At 38.1% G+C, this 13605-nt stretch overlaps 1 protein-coding gene across 2 annotated transcripts in view; it reads right to left on the bottom strand.

Annotated features, from left to right (window-relative positions):
- Nucleotides 1–4467, bottom strand: part of LOC136238018 (uncharacterized) — a 41291-nt gene extending 36824 nt beyond the window's left edge. For both annotated transcript variants that reach the window (XM_066028327.1, XM_066028328.1), the window contains exon 1: nucleotides 4384–4467. In XM_066028327.1, the coding sequence (XP_065884399.1) occupies nucleotides 4384–4465 (82 nt within the window). In that variant the 5' untranslated portion in view covers nucleotides 4466–4467. The remainder of the gene's footprint in view (nucleotides 1–4383) is intronic.
- Nucleotides 4468–13605: the final 9138 nt, after the last annotated feature.

The following is a 13605-nucleotide window of genomic DNA, read 5'->3' as shown; positions in this document are numbered from 1 at the left end:
ACCAGTCTTCACATACGTATTCTATTAACGAAACATGAGAGTATTCAGTGAGATCACGATGTATTAACTTTATCAACAAAATGGATTTGGACAATTTGTTTTAGTGGCACTTAAAGTGCATCCAACCTCCTCTGGGTAAGTCCACGAAGAATGCATTGTACATATATTGTGGTATGCTGAAAGGCACAGTCCGGCTGAAGCAACATTGAACAGTGAATAAATCAAGCCTGTAGTCTTAGCTGTTATCGAATTATGCTTGTCAGAAGGCATCAGTTACTCAATCAGTCAATCACTCAGTTGGACAGTCACTCAGTCAGTCAGTAGAAAATTCCATTTAATAACTTAAAATTCCATAGCAACTTGTTGAAAGTGTTCTGGGTTGATCTGAAGGTTTAGTTTTACCTAACTAATACTACCTCCTCATCGTCATCAGGAAAAGTGAGGCTTGTTTGGGTGATGTTTTTTTCATGTATCATGCCAAAACCTACACAGTACTACCGTACTGTATGATTAATTACACTGATCTACAGGAGAATGTATTCACTTTTTGGGGATAAAAACTATAATAGCTTTTCTTCTTATGTCTTTCTTCATGTCCATGGCCTATTTTTAATGCATATTGCAATGATAACATCCATTCTCAAGCAAATTTGTTTCTTGTAGGTTCACTTTGCCATTGATATTCGATTTGACTTAGTCTCTGCATGGGAAACCAGCAATGTGTTGATAAGTATCCAATGTCAACATATTTATTTGAAAACCCTATATCATTACCTACAGTATCATACCAGAGTAGCAATGTTGTTGTGTACCACTGTGTACCTGACTTATTGTGATCACAGAGCTATGTACATGAGTACACATGTACTAGAAGCCATACCCAGATGTACATTGCTGACTATTGCATGCTATACACTGCCTAATGTTGGATATATCAAAGCTGTATATAGTCATTATTGTCAACTTCTGCAAAGAAGGGTAACGCAAAAGGCTAGACAGCCTGCACAAGGTGGTCCCCAACACAGAACATACATACACACATAGTTGGACAAAAACAAATACAAAAACAGAAGTAATAATATATATAGCTATTAACAATCACAGCTAAAGCTTATACTTAAAACTGCCTGCAGTTGGTTGAGACAAAACTGCCAATGGTTACGAGTTCCATTATAGTGATGCAGCCACAAAAAAAGGAGTGCCTAAATGCATTAATTGCGGATTTGCGAAAAGGGGTCTTCCACACACATCCAATTCTATGAACTTGGGAGACCATAACTTAGTGTTCTAATACCGTACGCAAGGAAATTTTGACGTCAAAAAAATTTGACGAATTCAGACTTCAGCAGATTTGACGAATAAAATGTTGACGAAAATGAAGAAATTGTAGGCAAAACCTGTACTTTTGCTGACTATTGCATGCTATACACTGCCTAATGTTGGATAGGCAGTGTTTTACCTAACTAACATTTAACGAATTTAAATTTGACGAATTAAACCGATTCGTCAAATTCGTCAACTTTTTTGACATCAAAACTTCCTTGTGTACGGTACCATATAAATCTGAAATTTTCTCCATCCATTAACCTATGTTGGTACTCACTGCTGACAAAAGTTTCAGTCATTAGCATTTTCTGATCTAAAGTTATGAACTGTCAAAGTTGGTAAATTGGATGTGTGTGGAAGAAGACCCCTTTTTGCAAATCCGGTCACATTTATTGTTGATAGGTTTAAAGTCAAAGAATGTAACCTTGTGGATAATGTATTAAAGTGAAAATATTTTGAAAAATCAGTGGCCATTGTCTTGTGAAAGGTGGAGTACAGAGTCCAGATAGATATATGGTTTTGACGTACTTTGAGTGAGGGCCATCCCAGATTTGGACCATGCATTTATTAGTAGATGAATCCCAAAAACTTTTAATCCAGTGAGCAGCTCTATATTGCACTGACTCCAGCATAATATCATGTGTTGTGTATGGAGCTCATACAAGTTACAAAGTACACTGAGGAAACAATAAACTGGTGTATGTTAATTCTGATAATATTAGCTGAACACTTAATGTACATGATGACTGACTTGATTAGTACTGTGTAATAATATCAAGCACCACCAGCACTTCTTATTATCATGTTAGCTAGCCATGAATTGATTTAAACCAGTGTCAAAATAAACTTAAAAATTAAAATATGGGATTGCTGAAAAACAAAAGAAAACAAGCCATTATCTTAAACACACATGCACAGATCTCTATTTGGTCACAAATAAATGTTTATACAGAGGCATTCTTAGTATTTATCTGCTCCTGATTTATGGAAACTAATGATTTTTTCCCTTAATGATTTTTACACTAGTCAATTGTGAAAAGTAAATTAATTATTAGGGCTTGTATCAACTGGTTAGAAGCCATCAGCCAATACATTGTGAAGAAGCCATGCTACATCATGAAGTGACAATAGTCTATTAATTGCACACACCTTTTCATGCCATATAGGTAAACAACATCTGTTCATTGTCTTCGCTTTTGTATAAATGTTTTAAGAACATGCTACCTTCACCAGCAGCTGATCCTTCAAGGCCATGACGCCTCTTACCTACAAGCTGTTGAGTAGGGGTGAAGGGGTGGGGACTATTAAAAAGGTCAAGACAGAAAAGATGTGTACAAAGGGTTTGCTTGGAAAAGAAATCCCATGCCACTAGCTTGATTTTAACCCTGACTTACCCACAACAACTGCACATAAGACAAATGCTGTTCCAGCTGAACAGTTTACTACTAACAATTATCAACTGTAAAAACTGTTTAATAAAGGCATGAATGGCACAGGTGTTTATATGTGGTTGTCATGTGGTTCGGTATGCCAACCACACCTATGCCATTCAATCTCAATGGTTTCAGGAAACCCCTTTGGATTTTACACAATACTTGAAGCATTAAGAAATCGAAACTTCAGATTTCCAAAATCTGGAATCAATCATGGGGCAAGGCGGATTTTAAACTTTTATCTTAGTTTCTCACATGATAGCAGCACTTATAAGATTGTTCTGAATTATGATTTTGGTAAAAAGATTGAGTACTCCAAAAAAACAAGCAGTTGGGAAATATAAATTACTCTAATATAACAGCAACTTAGCTGTAGTGGAACCTCTTTTCAAAATTCTTGCATATGCTCCTGCATTAAGCATGTTGTATACTATAAACAATGGCTTTTAGAAGTTTTGTTTAAAAGGGATACAATTCTTAGATGGCGAACACTTTGTTTGATGCTAAAACACGCTGATATGTGTAGCTAGTGGTCAGGGAGATAATCTCATTGTATGCCAAAGGAATCCATGACAGTCAAATAGATGGACAGCTTTTCAACTTCATTGAACTATGTTCATCTCCCTTATAAGGGATCATTAAATGCTATCAACATGTAGACCAAACATTACAACCAACAACCCTCCTAAGTGTGATAGTTACTGTATTTGGCTTTAATCACAACCACTAAGCCATCAAAGTGCTATGCACTTTTTGGCCTGGCAGCCGTCAACCTTGACTTTGTGAGATACTGGCCCAGCATTTACACAGTATTAATGTATATGCTCCTGTGTGTTGATATAAAAAACTATAGTACGTTCATGTTGAGCTGAATCCTCAAAAACATTTAATAACTCAAGGATGCAATTACACACAATCTTGAAATTTGGCTCATTTGTAGTACTGCTTGAACTACTAAAAATATTTCAAAATCTTTTTGTTCAAATGTTTGACATAATATTTACGGCCAATCAAGATTTTCACAATACATTTCCTATGAGGAAGCCATATAAGCACAGTGTCCATTACAGCCCTTTCCCGAACTTGTAATGGAACCAAACCATACGTGTCTGTTGTTGACACCTTTGCTGTTACCAATAATCATCGGTTGGTTGAAATGTTAACTCTGTTGAGAAAAAATCCACTTTTAATTTTTAGCTGTTTTTCAGGATTCAGCTCAACGTGAACATACTATAGATGGTTATAAAGTAGACTTGCCCCTTCAATGCTATGCATATGTATATGCACTAAAATACCTCTTAACCTGCTAAGTTAGCAATGACAACCATTAATTTTTGAATAGCTACTTAACTATATAGTAATCATGAGACATCAGCTAAGTATAGCTTTTGGCCATCTATTGGTTAGCTGTAAGATTGGGTCTATCAAGTTAGGCATGAGATCAATGATGGAAGCATGGCAGAATGGCCCGTTCATGCAGTAACACTCCTCAATTATGAGCTTGCAAGAACTGTCTATGCTGCATGTACTAAGCAGAATGCAAGTGCCCAGTAGGAGCTAAGCATTGCCTTCCATCTTTCTCAAATATCAGATAAATACATACATTCACACTCATTATGCTCACCTTCTATCACAAGGGCCTGGCTAAGACACAGTGTTGTCAAGAAGAGCAGCAATAGCTTTGTAGTAGTCATGCTGAGTAACATTGTAAAATACTAATGCTTTGTGTGGAGCTTGCAACTGGAGAATTTATAGTTGTTATGGAATTTCCATAAACATCCAGTAATTTGATGCCCATTGTGTGCATTGATGGCTTCAAATATATTACATTACATGCCTTTCAACCATGCACATAGCCATGACTGTACAGTAGTTGTACAGCCATATATACATTTAGTAGCTTGTTACAGGGAACACAGCTATTGGAACTGTTAATTCTACCAAGTAAACTCAGAAACAAGCCACCAAGTAACTCTTATATACAATGTACATAGCTATAAGCATTCGGACAATGCTGTGAGTATTGGTTAAATGCAGAAACCGGATCTCCAATTCAACCCAGTCATGCACAATCGATCTCGAGCTGACTACCTTCTATATGCACTTCACCTGCTGCTCTCCAACCAGCTGTAACTCTGACATTCAAAATAATTTCCACACCTTCCCTCCTGACTACGGCAGTACCAGAATGTAACATGATTTATGTATTCAACAGAGCAGTCCACACATCAGAACTCAAGTTTTCTATCTACCTAGGAGTACCATACCTCTGATTATCACGAATGTTACCTGAAATTTCAATCAAATATTGAACGTTCCATGAACAAAATAATGTGTTAAATTGTTAACTCCTTTCCCACACATTTACAAACGTGTCACTTACTAGTGCAACACAAGAACCTTCTCTTGGGTTCATACCCAAGTAAAGCAAACCACAAATGATATTCAGAACACAATTCCACATGACACCAAATGTGCCTATGTGGCTTTCGCCAGTGTCTGTAGCTCTGATAAATAACAAATACTACTCAGGGGTCACTGTGAGGAGGGGCCAACTAACATAGTTTTGAAAATGATTGACCCCTCACCCCCATCCTCACCACACACACACACACACACACACACACACACACACACACACACACACACACACACACACACGCACACACACACACACGCACACACACACACACCACACACACACTCACATACATGCACAAAGCAAAGCCTTCAGCTGCCATGTTAACACTGTCACACCTACCCAGTGAACCAGCACTGGGGCACCTGTGTGCTACAGAGTCAGCGCAAGAAAATCCTCCTGGGGCAGGGCTAGTAATGTGCAGGAGGCTGTACCATGTCCCACAGGTGAAGGTGTGGCACCCAAAGTCCCACCTGAACCTTCACCTTCTGTGTGAGACATGGACAGTTGGCATTTGCTTCCCCAGTTAATATCAGGTACCCATTGATGTTACAGCTGGGTGAGCTGCTTTCCCAGTTGGCACCAGGCCACCAGGTCCCCATTTAAACAGCTGGATAGTGCTGGAGCAATGTAAGTAAAATTTCTTGCACAAGGAAACAACAACAACAACACCAATTTGGCGTAACCGAGCAGAGCATTTCAATTACCAGGCTGATGCTCTAAACACTTGGCTATGCTGCCTCGCACGCACACGCACATATGTGGTATAGGATCATATCACAGATTAATTTTTTTTACACATTGTAGCCATAGCTACAGAGTATGGAAGGTAATCCGTGCCAAAAATGAACTTATAAATAAAAGCATATTATAAAACCAGGAAAGCGGCGCGAAGCGCCGCTTTACCGTTTATCAACCATATCCCAACAAAACACGAACTGGCCGCTTATAAATCTATGTAACGCGCTCCAGGTGTTTCTTTACACACCTGTCTACAGCTCTTGAAAAAGTGAAGGGATTTCCAAGAATGCGAAGAATTAATGGCCTGCAGCTCAGCAGACTCCATGAGATCCCAAGATACAGCCCGAGACGCACTTTCCGAGAAGTTTACAAAGTGAGTGAAGGTGGTGAAGCTTCAGTATGTCCTGGCCAAAATGTAGGGCCAGGTGAATTTTTGCTTTGGGCGGGATCAAATTTGACGGGGGGGGGGCTGTTTTTTTGTTTTTTTTTGTAACCGTTAGGCGACTAAGACTTGGATGGGTTTTGTTATAGGTGCTTTGTTTGCATATATGCTGACATAAGGTCTGTTGTGCAAATGTATTGGTACCTGCCCTATGTTCTCCACATTAACAAAATTAATAGTGCCCTAGCCCAGCATTCATGTATGTGGCATGCATTGTAAATCAATTCAGTACATGGTCTTCCACACATATTATATTGAAAGTTCTCCCATTAAGGAAGTTACATCTGCCAAATATCTAGGGGTCACCATTGACGATTTTGCCTTAATGATTTTTCAAGTCGCTCTAGTGTTACTAGCATGCTAAGCACACTCAACTTACCTCCTTTACAACAAAGAAGAGAGAGATCTAAACTTGTAATGACGTATATAATTATTATTGATCTTGTTGATATTCCCAAAGATTACTTTACTCCTAATGATTCACGATTAAGAAAAGGATACTACAAGCAACTGATGACAAAAATTGACTCATAGAAATTTTCCTTTCCCCCTCAGTGATTAAACTTTGGAACCCCCTCCCTACATAGTTAATTCTCCTTCCCTGGATAGTTTTTGTAATAACTTAAGTGATTATATCTGTGCATTATAATCATTTGGGATTTCTCCACAGTACTTATACAACCAAGTACTAAGAATAATAAGAAATGTAGTCGAGATTACGTCATAAATAATAATGTAATGTTTGAGAAAATTATGAGGCCTGGAGACATAAACTAACCGGGGATAGATTCGCCTGTGAATGAAGGCACGACCATATAATAATTATGCCTGTTCATGCTGATGACTTTAATGTACATGTAATTCTGTGATATGTACAGGAAGTGTAGTGTAGTGTAGTGTGATATGTGCAGTAAGTGTAGTGTAGTGTAGTGTGATATGTGCAGTAAGTGTAGTGTAGTGTGATACGTACAGTAAGTGTAGTGTAGTGTAGTGTGATATGTACAGTAAGTGTAGTGTAGTGTGATATGTGCAGTAAGTGTAGTGTAGTGTAGTGTGATATGTGCAGTAAGTGTAGTGTAGTGTAGTGTGATATGTGCAGTAAGTGTAGTGTAGTGTAGTGTGATATGTGCAGTAAGTGTAGTGTAGTGTGATACGTACAGTAAGTGTAGTGTAGTGTAATGTGATATGTACAGTAAGTGTAGTGTAGTGTGATATGTGCAGTAAGTGTAGTGTAGTGTAGTGTGATATGTACAGTAAGTGTAGTGTAGTGTGATATGTGCAGTAAGTGTAGTGTAGTGTAGTGTGATATGTACAGGAAGTGTAGTGTAGTGTGATATGTGCAGTAAGTGTAGTGTAGTGTAGTGTGATATGTACAGTAAGTGTAGTGTAGTGTGATATGTGCAGTAAGTGTAGTGTAGTGTAGTGTGATATGTACAGTAAGTGTAGTGTAGTGTGATATGTGCAGTAAGTGTAGTGTAGTGTAGTGTGATATGTACAGTAAGTGTAGTGTAGTGTGATATGTGCAGTAAGTGTAGTGTAGTGTAGTGTGATATGTACAGGAAGTGTAGTGTAGTGTGATATGTGCAGTAAGTGTAGTGTAGTGTAGTGTGATATGTACAGTAAGTGTAGTGTAGTGTGATACGTACAGTAAGTGTAGTGTAGTGTGATATGTACAGTAAGTGTAGTGTAGTGTGATACGTACAGTAAGTGTAGTGTAGTGTGATACGTACAGTAAGTGTAGTGTACTGTGATATGTACAGTAAGTGTAGTGTAGTGTGATACGTACAGTAAGTGTAGTGTAGTGTGATACGTACAGTAAGTGTAGTGTAATGTGATACGTACAGTAAGTGTAGTGTAATGTGATACGTACAGTAAGTGTAGTGTAGTGTGATACGTACAGTAAGTGTAGTGTAGTGTGATACGTACAGTAAGTGTAGTGTAGTGTGATACGTACAGTAAGTGTAGTGTAGTGTGATACGTACAGTAAGTGTAGTGTAGTGTGATACGTACAGTAAGTGTAGTGTAGTGTGATACGTACAGTAAGTGTAGTGTAGTGTGATACGTACAGTAAGTGTAGTGTAGTGTAGTGTAGTGTGATACGTACAGTAAGTGTAGTGTAGTGTGATACGTACAGTAAGTGTAGTGTAATGTGATATGTACAGTAAGTGTAGTGTAGTGTGATACGTACAGTAAGTGTAGTGTAGTGTGATATGTGCAGTAAGTGTAGTGTAGTGTAGTGTGATATGTACAGGAAGTGTAGTGTAGTGTGATATGTGCAGTAAGTGTAGTGTAGTGTAGTGTGATATGTACAGTAAGTGTAGTGTAGTGTGATACGTACAGTAAGTGTAGTGTAGTGTGATATGTACAGTAAGTGTAGTGTAGTGTGATACGTACAGTAAGTGTAGTGTAGTGTGATACGTACAGTAAGTGTAGTGTACTGTGATATGTACAGTAAGTGTAGTGTAGTGTGATACGTACAGTAAGTGTAGTGTAGTGTGATACGTACAGTAAGTGTAGTGTAATGTGATACGTACAGTAAGTGTAGTGTAATGTGATACGTACAGTAAGTGTAGTGTAGTGTGATACGTACAGTAAGTGTAGTGTAGTGTGATACGTACAGTAAGTGTAGTGTAGTGTGATACGTACAGTAAGTGTAGTGTAGTGTGATACGTACAGTAAGTGTAGTGTAGTGTGATACGTACAGTAAGTGTAGTGTAGTGTGATACGTACAGTAAGTGTAGTGTAGTGTGATACGTACAGTAAGTGTAGTGTAGTGTAGTGTGATACGTACAGTAAGTGTAGTGTAGTGTGATACGTACAGTAAGTGTAGTGTAATGTGATATGTACAGTAAGTGTAGTGTAGTGTGATACGTACAGTAAGTGTAGTGTAGTGTGATACGTACAGTAAGTGTAGTGTAATGTGATACGTACAGTAAGTGTAGTGTAGTGTGATACGTACAGTAAGTGTAGTGTAGTGTGATACGTACATAAGTGTAGTGTAGTGTGATACGTACAGTAAGTGTAGTGTAGTGTGATACGTACAGTAAGTGTAGTGTAGTGTGATACGTACAGTAAGTGTAGTGTAGTGTGATACGTACAGTAAGTGTAGTGTAGTGTGATACGTACAGTAAGTGTAGTGTAGTGTGATACATACAGTAAGTGTAGTGTAGTGTGATACGTACAGTATGATAGCAGGTCTCCTCATGTTCATGTTTACATACTTAGTCACGACACCAGATATTTACGTTACCTCTGGTATTTTGTAGTACACAGGTTTTAGGTTTATTTTATTTAGTGCCCGTGTTTTAGTGTAATGCTCTGTGTAGTTTACTGCTCTATCTAGTGTACGTGTGCACGTGTGTGGTGTAATGCAATGTAATGTGTATGTGTGTGTAGTGTAGGTTTATGTGCGTTAATCGGATGGCTGCAGGTTCGAGGCTGCCTAATCCAGTCATGGATTTTTTCTCCTTTCTCCACCTTTTCAAACACACTTTGTGTAACAACTTTAAACAGGCTGTAAGACCAGGTGTCCTACAGACTTTCAGCACTAGTGCTGTAAAGCCTCAATAAATAAATAAAAATGTGTTATTAAAGTGGTTACCAGCTGACGAGTCCTGCCACTTAAAATAATAAGGATGAAAAGTCTTTCAGTAAGACTTCCTGGTTGAGGACAGTATCCCTCAAGGATAGGACTGTAAGTTAACTACATCCATTTAAATGGAGTTATGTATCGAACTCATCTTTCAGCGATTATGGCAATCATACATGCTGAGATGGCTGAGTCTGTCTGTGATCACATGATCTTCAGTAGCATTCGTTCTTCTACCCATCCCACTTAGGAGGAGCTACATTTCTACCTTCTAACTATATCACCTGACTGCAGACAATCCAGTGACAACTACCATACAGTGGTTACATGCCAAATGGGATAATTAATTTTATAAAATGTATTTGTGAATAGCTACACATTCCTTGTAACTGGCATATTATAGTACTGTTGTCATTTCCTACAGGTTGGCAGCATCAAACAAGACCTATTTACGATGTACTAACAACAATACTGTGTCAAACAAATGCTCAAATTACTGCACACCATGATAAACCATTACATCACTCCATAATGCAGACCACACTGAAGATGGCACCCCTCTCACTAGGGTCCATATCCAATACTGTTCAGTAGCAGCTTGGACAGTCACAATAGTTTCTAACAGCTTGGAGTGTCACCATGGTAATGGTTTAAATGATTTCAATGGTAACAGTTTCGACAACATCCAGGACTATTAAGAGATGGTAACCTTGACAACCTGTGACTTCAGTGACGTGTCAGTATCTGACATCCTCAATGAAGTGCAAGTGTCACTAGATGATATTAATAGTACCTACCACCCTAGTACACAGTCTGGTCCCACTTCACAGCCACAGCAGCCAATTCATCCAGTAAGGTGTTGCATGATCCCTTGGTGTTACGCAGAAATTTCCCACAGATCACCAGACAAGGAGGCAGCAATCAGAAGTATTGTAGTCAAGTTGAACACATGGTTCCAGCTAATGATGTGAAGACACCACGTGAACTGGTTACTATGGTAAACATTGTAGTTTTGTACATGTACATATTTTTGTATTTCATATTTGAATTTACAGTTTTATGTATTCTACACATTATATAACAAGTTTGACATTTTATTCTAACACTATCACACCTTATGTAGTCGTATATTCTAGTAAAATGAATATTTAATAAACATGAAGGTATAAGTATTATAAAGTATCACTAAAAATTCAGTAGATGAACACATGTAGACCAGCTTCTTTACAACAAATGTGAATAATTCCCTTAATTGCCATTCTAGCATTACAAAGGTTGGCCTATGTGCACACTTTAAATCATAAAAACGTGATAAATTTACTATGCTCAATGTCTAATTATAGTATCTTAGGAGAAAAACTGTATCTTCTGGTAGCTTTCATGTACTAGACCCTATTTTATGAATAAGCAATTGCAAATGGTGTGAGCAACACTGTGCATTAAATAGAATACACCCAGACCACTAACAGGAGTATATATAAGGCCACCATCTACTTACCTTGATTATCATTGCAATTGGTTAAGAGACTGCAGACTGCTTGACTAAAAATGCACTGCACTGATATTGCATGAGCATACTTGACATAATATACCTGATTTGATGTCATACCGCAGAACGTATGCCAAAAATACATGAAAAAGATACATGTGGAACCTCCTTCCAGTTTTAAGGCAGTTCTTCCCACAGTTGTCCATACAAATTTTACGAAAGTCCACAACCATTTTATGGCTGTGACATCATTGTGAATGAGGTACATAATCTGCAATCAACAAGAAGATACATTGTTGCATATGCAACGTGTAACTATCTCCTGTATGTGTATGCATAATATTGTAGACTAGCTGTGATCACTATGCGAACTAGTGGCATGCCACACCACTGATTTATTGGCACATCACATGTGGCATGGCCTCTAGTTACAAGAGTCTATTGTGCCATATTGGGATCATTTGCCAGTTGTGTCACTTCATTGTTGACTCATCTTCAGAGACATGTCACACCTACAATATAAACAAATCAATTAATACCACTATAGCCGACTTTTTTTGTGCAAGTTGTATTAATTATTTTTGTATACCAATTAAACTCCCTTGCCTCATGCCTGTGTACATATGCATGCATATCATTTCTACTGGTACATACACAATGCTCTGAGTGCTGGATATAGCACTGTTTATACACGCCCAATGGGTAGCTATAGGTTGCAAAGTTGGTGCATGTACCTGGTTCAATGTTTTGTACATTTTTACTGTACTTCACCTGGCTTGCTAGCTGGAATTATTTTCTGCGGTTGTCAATGGTCTGTGATCTATAAGATGCATTGTTGCATATACAATAATGTGCAACTATCTACGTACTATATGTCATGTAATATGTATGCATAATATTATAGACTGTAATTACTGTGCCAATGCAACACTGCTGGCACATACCAGTGGCCTCTAGCTATAACACAGTTTATTGTGATTGTTCATGACTGGTGTCTTTTTGTTTTACAAGTGTTTCCAGGTGTCACAGTGAGTCCCAAGCTGCTGCATGCGCAGGACAGCTTCATCCTTCACCTGGATTACTAATAAAAGGATTTTCCATCATCATTGTTGCCAATAATACGTTGTTGCATACACTACTGCATCTCCAGTATGTCATCTATGGCTCAGAATGTTGTGTATGCACATAGTGCGTACACATCAGCTACACCACTGATGTACTGCCACATAGCTACCAGTTGCCTTTAGTCTGTGCCATATTAGGGTCACATGCTGATTGTACTGGCCTTCATCACCTTATCGTGCAGTGGCCTTACTTTTTGATCGAATCACCTTCAGAGACATCTCACACCTACTATATAAATAAATCAGTTAATGCCACTATATATAGTTTGCTCGTTTTTTTTTGTGCAAGCTACATTTTAGCATAGTGATTTTCTGACGTTAGTTAAACTCTTTCCTGTGTATGCATGCGTATCATTTCTGCAAGCACAGTCACTGCTGGCTATGACATTGTTTATACATACCCTATGGGTAGGTTGTCATGTTGGTATATGTACTTGGTTGTATGGGACCTGGGTCCTAGAAACAAACAATAATAACTTGATTTTTGTAACTGAATTTGTGTTGTATGAATCTGTCAAACTATGGTGACACCAAAACTCAACAAGGATTTTCTATCCCATGTCCACAATATGCACAAACCCCAACTTCAGTGAGTCTGTGCTAAACAAGAGTATAAATTAATGTGAAATGGGTTTTCTGAATGCTTTTCAATTTAATTAATGCACCCATGATCATAGCGAGTACATCCTCCAAGTATCATTGCAAAGCATTTCTCATGGATAGCTACAAATTTTGCAATACAATAAACTGCTGTAAAGTATGGCCCAAACTTTACTATCAGTTGTACATGCTTCTAAACACCTGAGCAAGTCACTAATTCTTGACATACCTGGATATTTCTGAAACTTCTGTCACATGTACACTAAATGGAGTTGTTGATCTTTTACAGATTGTTCAACCATTGAAGGCATATGTGGTCCAGATAAAATACTTGGTCACTTTTAAAAAGAATTTGCTAATGAGATTGTTAGTGGGATAGTTGTAGTTTAAATCCAACTCATTACAGTACATGCCGGGAGAGTATTCAAAAAAAAAATATATA

The sequence above is a fragment of the Dysidea avara genome, chromosome 11 (genome assembly GCF_963678975.1).
Source record: "Dysidea avara chromosome 11, odDysAvar1.4, whole genome shotgun sequence".
Taxonomy (NCBI): Eukaryota; Metazoa; Porifera; class Demospongiae; order Dictyoceratida; family Dysideidae; genus Dysidea; species Dysidea avara.
The sequence above is the reverse complement of the archived record's forward strand: the minus strand, read 5'-3'. Positions and strand labels throughout refer to the sequence as shown.